The 9448-nt window shown below is 38.9% G+C and overlaps 1 protein-coding gene across 2 annotated transcripts; it reads right to left on the bottom strand.

Moving 5' to 3' along the window:
- Nucleotides 1-610: 610 nt before the first annotated feature.
- Nucleotides 611-8554, bottom strand: FGG (fibrinogen gamma chain). Of its 2 annotated transcripts, XM_086345873.1 has the most exons (10): nucleotides 8435-8554; nucleotides 8289-8333; nucleotides 7924-8107; nucleotides 7719-7812; nucleotides 6105-6235; nucleotides 5675-5808; nucleotides 4574-4758; nucleotides 2849-3126; nucleotides 1355-1524; nucleotides 611-832 (listed from the first exon to the last, which is right to left on the bottom strand). In XM_086345873.1, the coding sequence occupies exons 1-10, from the start codon at nucleotides 8504-8506 to the stop codon at nucleotides 818-820; spliced, it is 1308 nt and encodes a 435-aa protein (XP_086201999.1). In that variant the 5' UTR covers nucleotides 8507-8554; the 3' UTR covers nucleotides 611-817. The 2 variants fall into 2 exon arrangements, with proteins under 2 accessions (XP_086201999.1, XP_086201998.1); XM_086345872.1 differs by lacking the exon at nucleotides 611-832 and having other exon boundaries at nucleotides 1055-1524.
- Nucleotides 8555-9448: the final 894 nt, after the last annotated feature.

The raw sequence follows: 9448 nt of genomic DNA, 5'->3' as shown, positions 1-9448 counted from the left end.
GAGGGGCTGCGCAGATTGCTCCCTGGAGCTCTCTGCTCTGAGTTGCAGTTCTCTCTGAGGGCCCACATATGGCCACAGGAGCCTGGAGCTCAAGGGCTTTGCTGAGAGAATCCCCAGACAGCCTTTTCTCCAGCTGCACTTCAGGTACCATAAACTGTTGTGTGATTGTGACTTGTGTTTATGTTTTTATATCAAACTTTGTCATTTGGGGTTATGTATTTTTCTGTATTTGTCTTATAAACCCTGGAGGGCAAAAGCCATGATTTCTATTTCCTTTGTAATTCCCCAAAGTGAAAGTGAAGTCGCTCAGTCGTGTCCGACTCTTTGCAACCCCATGGACACCAGGCTCCTCCGTCCATGGGATTTTCTAGGCAAGAGTACTGGAGTGGGTTGCCATTTCCTTCTCCAGGGAACTCACCGACCCAGGGATCGAACCCAGGTCTGCCACATTGTAGACAAACGCTTTACTGTCTGAGCCACCAGGGAAGTCTTAAGAGCCAGGTAATGTTTAGCAAAAAGTGAGGACTAAGCAACTACTGATGATTGCCTAACTGTATTAAATTGAAGGAAAGTGATGGTTTTTAATGGTCAATAAAAGGTACCACATATCTAGTCTTAGGAAACAAAATATTTATTGAAATGGTATGTAGATAAATTATCACCGGCATAAAACTGTTAGTGGAGTTTTCAACATGGGTTCTTTTTACTTTTAAAGTGAAGTGAGGCTTTGCAAGTCCATTGTCCCATAGGAAAAATATTATCTTTTTCTTTTCAGATAAAGTTCTTTAAAAAAGTAAATCACTTTTGAAATGGTCTTTTATACGTCTCCAGCCTATGATCAAAACAAAAAATACATTAAAAAGATATAATTATCTCCGTTAAAAAAGAATAATTAAATAGGAATGATTGAGAGGTAATGAAATACCTAGGCATTTGAATTCCTAAAGTCTGCTCCTGTTATATTAGTATATACCAAACTATTTTTAAAATAATTTAAAAAATCACCAAGACCCAATGATGTGTGGTCATTAAAATGCAAAATATGAAAAAAACGCAAAATATCACAATGAATTTATTATATATTTAGGAAATAAGCTAAAATATTATCTCATCAAATAGACAAATTTATAATAACTCTGTGTTTAGTAACTTGGGAATACAGTCCAAAGTGAGTTTTAATTGCCATTCAGAGCTAAATATCCTTAAAGAAAGACTTAAAATTAATAAATACGGTAAGAGAAAACGAGAAGAAAATTTCAGGAAAGTTTCTGAAACTTTGTGTGTTAACAGAATGAACAGCTCAGGGCAAAATGACTTAGTCATATTCTATTTCAACGTGATGTTCTACTCCGACCTGTTTGGCTCCCCCCAGTTGGTGCTGCTGTCCTTCTCCGATGGCAAGTCTGTTAAGTGGGATTATCTTCATGGTGGTTTTCTTCATGGAATACCACCGGGATTTCCATGTGGCCCAAATAATGCCATTATCATAACCATTAGGAGTAGATGTTTTTGAGTAAGTGCCACCTGAAACAAAGCATAGATCTGCGTATCACCACTCCCGAATCTCCTCCCCGAAGAAAGTCCATAAAGAGCTGTCTGTTATGAAGTCCACTGTCAATTACATCAGATTTATAGTGCTATATACTAACTGAAAACACCCATAGAGACTCAAATTCTTGATTTACAATTGACATAAACTTATTATTAAACAAACTTTACATCTGTATTGTGTTTTCTGGCCACACTCATAAGTTAAATGTATTCACTGCTAACAGGGCTAGAGCCCCGCATTTCCCCAATTGGTCTCTCTCCCTAAGCTAAGTCATGCTAGTTTCTGCTATTATGGACCCTCTTCCTGAAAACAGGTTAGAATGGCAGTCATAATTCCTCATCGGTTGGATTCAGGTCATCTGAAATCACAATTTTACTGGAAAATATTGGGCTTCCCAGGTGACACAGTGGTAAAGATCCCGCCTGCCAATGCAGAAGACTTAAGAGATTTGGGTTTGATCTCTGCATCAGGAAGATCCCCTGGAGGAGGGCATAGCAACCCACTCCAGTATTCTTGCCTGGGCACCTTCCTTGAGAATTTTTTCTAATTACATGGTTTGTTGGTGCAAAGATAAGTTAGGTTTCAAAAACATATTGTGAAAACCGAAAGGTAAAGGTATGTAGTTTTAAGTCATTAAGTCATTTAAGACAGGATTCCAAGTCACCTCTTGGCTAGGACAGTGCCCTGAGAAGGTAAGACTGCCATTTTCTTGGGTGAGGACTTCCCCATGCATACCTGTTGGGGTATTCCAATAGTTTGTCAGTAAGTAAAACCAGTGCTCAGAACTACTCCAGCCTTAGGGCAAACTATAGCTTGCCCTCCCCCTGTGGTAAAATAAGCATCTACACTCCTCAGGCTGGATTCTTTTCCAACTTTCACGGACCTGTAGACTCTCCAATATATCCCTGCCTTTCACTTAATTCCTCTAGACACTGTTCACTGATTCCATTTGACACACAGCTCATGGGAAGCTGAGCCAGGCTACTGTGTTAACAGCATAGACATGGCAATGTTAGTCCATCCAGATAATATATAGGGTAAGACTAGAAGAGACACCATAACCCAAAGTATCAACCTTGATGGAAGCATCATGAATATCACTGCATAGTTTGCAGCAGGTGGATTTCCTATAGAGGGGCTACTTTCAGGTATAAGCTAGAATTATCCAATTCTGGCTTAAAATAAAGAACTATATAGCAAGCTCCCAATATCTTTACTAATTATTTCTTCCTTATATTTACTTTTATAAAAATATAGATTATACACAAATTCATGTATTAAGAAAGAAAGCCATACCTTGATAATAAACTCCATTGAGGTGGCCAGCGTGACATTTGTTCATCCACCAACCAGATCCATCCTGTTCAGCACAGTTGCCATCATACTTATCATTGTCACTGTCCCAAGTACTGAACTGCATGCCATTATGGGATGTGAAAAACTTGTCACTAGAATCATCGCCAAAATCATAGCCATCAAATGCATCTCCAGCATCTCCACCAATGAAGTAAGCATATGTCAGGCGGTATTTGTCATTTTCACCTGTCACCTTGAATGAAGCATAATCTGCAGTGCTACAAAGAAGGAATAGAGATCTTAAACCCTGAGCCTTATAAGTCATCTCAGAAGTTCCTTCTTTCATCGGACAATTGTTAGGAATTTTAAACTTTGCTTCATAAGTCTGAAATGTGGTCACTGAACAAAATTTTTCACAAATCTGGCATGGGATAACAGGTGTGGGGAACAGTCTCAAGGTCATCAGCACCACCCAGGATGGGTCTAGAAGCTTTCAGGACATCCAAGGGAAAACTAAAAACTTCAGCTATCCTGAATGCTTTTTGCCTATAGTATCCTAATAGCTAACCCAGATATATAGATGAACCTAATTTCACATTTTCCACTTTTATCTCAGTACGTAACATGTACACACAGTTCTCATAAACCACATTAATTATCTGAAAGTGAGTGACCATTAATTAATACAGCAAGCTGAAAGCAACTATAGTTCCACTAGCCACTCATACTGTCTAGAGGGTTTTTTCTTTCTGAAGGAAATGTGGGAGTGGCAAGGAGAATTTCCTTGAGCATCACATAAAAGGAGTGATTCCTGTGTAGCCTACAAAACATGAACTGTAGGGTCAGAGAGAGATTCTCCCCTGGAAAATAATTGTACATGAAAGCCAGAATTCTATGGAGTGCAGGGAAGAATGGGCCTTGGTGCATAAACAGAGATTTCTAGAAAACATTGAGCTTCCCTGATCTCCAGGACTTAGGAAATGGAGGATGTTCTCATAGGAGAAGGTCTACTGACCATGGTATTATACTTTCTGGTTAAAAATTTTAAAAGTGAAAATATACATTTGGGCACAGACTATATTTCATCATGTCATAGACATAACAAGAGGGCTGGATATTGTTTTCAATTTCTATGAGGTATACAACACTTAAAGTGTCCAGACAGCTCTGTGCATAGAAGGAACTCCAGCTCACCAAAGGTGGCAGCTGATTTCATTGTAAGGTAGCTCCTGGATTTGATTGACTGGATTTGATTCCCAGTCATTAAACACTGAGAAATCTGAAAAAGCTAGATTACTTTCCATCCAGGATAGCAGCTTAAGATGGTGGGTTATAAGAGGTGAACTACCTGAGTTTAAATCCAATGAATGCAAGCTTGGAAAAGTTAATCTGTAAAATGGAATTAATAATAATTCCAGCCTCATGAGCTATTTGGATTTAAGTTATCATTTCATGTGCAATTTATGGTACATAAATGCTCAGGAAATATTAGCTATTGTTTTGTATGATTCCAGGATAAGTGGATTATACCAAAACACTCAGATCCTGCCTGAATGGGACCTAGCAGCTTGTACTGCCCAAGAGCCAAACTGACTTCTGGGGAACATAGTTGAATGTGCTCTTCACATCTGTCAGACTGTTTTCCCCATTATTCTGCTGAGAGCTAGAAAGTGCATACTCCAGGGTGTCTCTACAACAAAAGTTAGAAGTCCTTCTTGATAGTACCTGGTTTTGCCATTCCAGTCCTCCAACTGTATTCTTAATACATAAGGGATGGTAGACTGTGTGCTTATCAAATGAATCTTCTCATTTCCCAGCCAAAATTCTGTGTTTCCAGTAGGAGACAGATGTCCAAACCCTTCTTTATATTGAATCCAGTTTTTCTTGAAATCCAGACTGCCATCAAGCCTCTAATTACACAATTGCACAGGCAAAAGGAGAGAATGTATTATCAGTGCGCATAAGGAAAACATCATAGCCATTTTGTCCAAAATATGGAGGCTATGATTTCATCATTTACCAAGTGACCCTGGGCTAGCTGCCTAAGTTTGCTCACCTGTCTCTTAAATAGGAATAATGATGCTTACTTCTCAGGATAGTTTCAGGGATTACACCAGAGAATGTAAAAGTACCCAAGAAGAAGGCCTGGCACATGATAAATTGTAATCTAGTAGTAGTTTTAAAAAGACTCCTAGAGGACTTCAGAACATCAGCTTGATGTTGCTGATTCTTGTACTGATAGTTGAAAAGGTCAGCCTATTTATTGCTCAACCTGTGTCTACCAGCTAAGCTCCCATCACTCACTTGCTCTGAGTGCCCCCTGCAGCCTTAGCTGTAACAATGGTCAAAGGTAAACAGACAGCAAGAGGATTTGCAGTGGATGCCTGGGGCTGGCAAAGGCTACAGAGGGGCCTGGTCATGGAACAGCCTGACTGCATCCTCTGGGGGACACCATCTTCTGGCGATGGGCAGCCCTGGGTCTTGATGTAAATATCAAGAGGTCCCTCTGTCACTATGAGACTGTGATCATGTGCCATCATGAATCTCCTATAGCAGGGCCAGCATAGTAGAGAACCTATCTCAGTACAGAGTGAAATCAGACTATATCCTGACTCTGTTACTTATTAGTCACGTGACCTTGGGCAAGTTATTTAGCCTCTTGTGCCAAGTTTCCTTCTCTGTAAACAGGAATAAGCAGGCCAAAACTACCACAAAGGAAAGTTGTGAGTGTCATTGAATTAATGCTTACAAGGTGCTTGGAGAAGTATCTGGCATATGGCAGAACAATTAGGTGTCTATTAAATACACAGGGTGAGGGAAAAATACCTTCTGAAACACAGTCCATCCATTTCCAGACCCATCAATTTCACAGTAGACTAAGAACTGCTGCTTAGCTTTCAGAGGTCTGATAAAGTAAAGTCCACTCTCTTTGGCCCCCTTATTGGCAACATCTTGGCAATCTGAAAAAGAAGAAATTTTTATGGTGGTTTGAAATCCAGGTAAGATTGTGTCAGCCTTGAAATTTTTAACATGTCAGAAACTATTCATATCCTGAGAAGTATTTTCTTATTTCTCAATCATTATTTCTTTCAAAGTAAATTTTCAGCTACTCAAGAAAAGTCTAAGTAATTAGACTGTTTATATTTAATGGCTAGACACTGTCCAGTGTATTTGTATACATTATAATACATACACTCTCCTTTACTTTTTATATCTGCTCTGATGAACTTAATCTCAATAGAAACCTTTCACTTACCTCTCCCAGTTACATCATGTATTTTCACTGTATCTTGACAAGGCTCTTGACAGTTTGCTTCAAGCTGGACCACTTTATCTCTTAGGTTAACGATTTTTTGACTATTTGAGTTATATATTTCTTGCAAAAATCTACAAGCAAAATAATAAGATAACAGATTATTCTTTTCAGACGAATAATGTTGTATATTCTTTTAAAAATACCGCCTTATTTTCTCAAGAATTATTTCCTGACAAATTACTCTATTCTTGGAAAAAGTTTAAAATGATACTAATAAATTGAGGTGAATTAAAATTCTAAGCTTTTTGGAAAAGAAAATAACAAAGTCCTTGCCAATAAACCATATCACTGTAAGTGATCATTCTGATTTTTGTTTCTGCATAAAAAGCAACAGATAATAAAGTACATAAGTGATGAGCCTGTTTAAGACAACCTGCTGATTATTCTTAGGACAAGATTCTTAGGGAAGGAAAAGCTCTGTTTAGAAATCCACACATGCTACAGCATTATTCCTTTTCACTTGTGGATTTAACTGAAGATCTGTTTATGGACTTCAGTCTATAACTTACGTGGGAAAAGTATCTGGGGGATTATCTTACATAAAATAAAACAACAGACATTTTCCCCTTCTTCTTAATGTTTCTGTTTACACAACTTCAGAAAAAAGCTAGGGAAAGTGAGAAATGCTGCTTTTGTAGTTCCTCACAGGACTACTTGTCCATATTCCGAAATGATAGAGAGCTATTACACACATAGACTGTTGTCTCTGAGGTTCTGGATAGACAAACTATTTGACCACTTTTTTCTCTATTGCATCTTGGACATTTTCTGCACTATAGTCTCCTTCAGTCTCAACGATGGGCAATAATAATGCAAATCATAATGCCAATAATGATAATAATAGTATCCCTCTGATACCAAAAAGGTGATAAATCCCTTCTGGGCCACTTCTTCTCAGCCACCATTTATCTCAACTTCTTCTGCTACTTTTAGAATAATTTAGGATAAAAATTGAGGAAGAAACTAAAATTGTGTCTGAGACCCAGTGTTCGGAAAGTCTACAAGGTCCTGGGAAGTTGTTAACAGAGACGTTTTGCCTTCAAGAGAAGGGAGGACAACACATAATTGCAGGGTCCACACAGCAGGTGGTATTTCAATGTTTGTCACACAAACTTGTCTCTTAAGGCAAGTTCTTTTTTTCTGCTCTTTCAATATAATTTACCAAGATCATTCCTATGTCTCTGCTCACAAATTCCTCACCACCCATTTGTTGACATTTTTATAAAAAGAATTTTATTTTCAACACTCAAATGCCCATCAGTTTGAATTTATGTTGTAAGACAAATGGGAGTGACAACAAACAGTTTGGTAAATATGGGCACAAGGCATTTGAAGACGTCTAAAGCATCTTTCTCTCACATGATCATTAAAAAGTGATCACAATCCAATGCAACTCGTATTACCTACTTCCATCCCTTTCAAGATGGTCAGGCATCATACCAGTTAGATACTACAGCTAGAAAAAGATAAAAAGATTACTTCTACCAAAGTTTGGCATACTGAATAAACCCCAGCTCAGTCTTGGAAAGCGAACTAAAACAAAAAAATGCTTACCGAATTGTTGATTCATGTGTTGATATCAGTGTTTCATATTTCATAATTTCTTCCATCATACTCTTGGAATTCTTGGTAGCACTCTCTATGTTATCTGTAATATGGGATCAGAGATAGAAAAATACATAAGCAAACAGAACCACTAAAATAACAGCAAAAGAACTTCGTAGATGACTCTCTCAGTCAGTGGCAGTTAGATTCTCACTTGGCTTTGATGGTTGATCAGGGTTATAGCTGATTTGGATTGCTTTGACCAGCTCTCTGGCTTCTGATGTTTTGTTCTCAACCTGATATAAGATGCCTTCCAAAGTTCGTAGATCTTTGTCTACACTGGTTTGGTAATTATTCAGGAAATCTGCAATTCCACAGGTAGTTGGGCAATAACTACCCTGAAAATACAACAATAGTGTGATTAAAAATCCTGATAAATAAAAATAGGTAAAACCTAGACTATGTTTTTAAAATGTCTAAACTGACAAATGATATTTGCTAAAGAATCTCTTATAAAGAATAAAAATTCCTCTGCCCAAGTCCAGTTCAAACACAGAGAGAAACATAAAAGCGACTTACAAATCTTTCATCTAAGATGCAGCAGTTGTCTCGGGTAGCAACATACTAGAGGAGGAAAATAGAGAAATTTCACTTGCTTATCAGATATTTTCTTATTTTTAAGCTTTCCGTTTAAAACAAATACATTTTGTAAACAGCACACTTACTGCCAGGCATGCTGAAGAAAGCAATGAAAGAATGTAGAAGATTACACTCGGAGGGTGCGAGGACCAACTCATGGTGTCGGCGGGCCCGGGGCTCCGAGCCTGGAATGTCAGAACTGTAACACTTGGGGCTTCAGTTGTCCCTTTATTTAAGCTCCAAGGACTGTAGGACAGCCAGTGGCTGAAGCCGATCACGGGGCCTTCTTACCAGAAGGGCGGAACATCTTTCCCGTCTCTTCCTCATCCTGGCCCCGGACCAATGTTCAGTCAGGTTCCTAGATTCTGCCCCCGGGTCTAAGCTCCTCCTTGCTGGCCCAGCTCAATGCTCCTCCCGGGAAGCCAACTCTCTGCAAAGGCTAGTGAAGCATTGACAGTCGCTAGGAGGAGGGAGAGGGGCCGGGAGGCTGCATGATGCAACCACTTCCAGGACAGATAGAGCAAACACACACACCGCTGACCTCGGCCAGGACAAACTGCCCCTGCCTTCAGATGGAGCCTGGTACCATAACCCAAATACCCCAAATTACCGCAAGTCAATTCTGAGATGGGGGGATGAGGGAACACCAGTATTTTTAACCTGTGCCAATGACAGGTGGAAACTTTGCCTTCCATCAGGTCTCAGTATGTCACTATTACCAGGAATGAATGCCTGACCCACTGCTTTGGCCATTTTCCTGTTTCAAAAATTGAAATATTAGTTTCAACTGTACAAAATAATAATTTGATATTTCTATATATTACAAAATGATCATCACAATATAGTTAGCATGGGTCAGCACACACAGTTGCAAAAACCTTTTTTTTCTTGCAATAAGAACTTTTAAGACCTACCCTCTTAGCAGCTTTCAAATATGTAATACAGTGCTCTTAACCATAATCACCATGCTGTACATTACATCCCCAGGACTTACTTACTTTAAAGCTTCAAGTCTGCATCTTTTGACACCCTTTACTCAGCTGTTGATTATTTTCGTAGATTCTCAGTTTGCAGTGGGCTTTTTTTTTTTTTTTTTCCAG

Source organism: Bos grunniens, chromosome 17 (assembly GCF_055505025.1).
Source record: "Bos grunniens cultivar Pamir isolate PY7600 chromosome 17, Bosgru_T2T1.0, whole genome shotgun sequence".
NCBI lineage: Eukaryota > Metazoa > Chordata > Mammalia > Artiodactyla > Bovidae > Bos > Bos grunniens.
The sequence above is the reverse complement of the archived record's forward strand: the minus strand, read 5'-3'. Positions and strand labels throughout refer to the sequence as shown.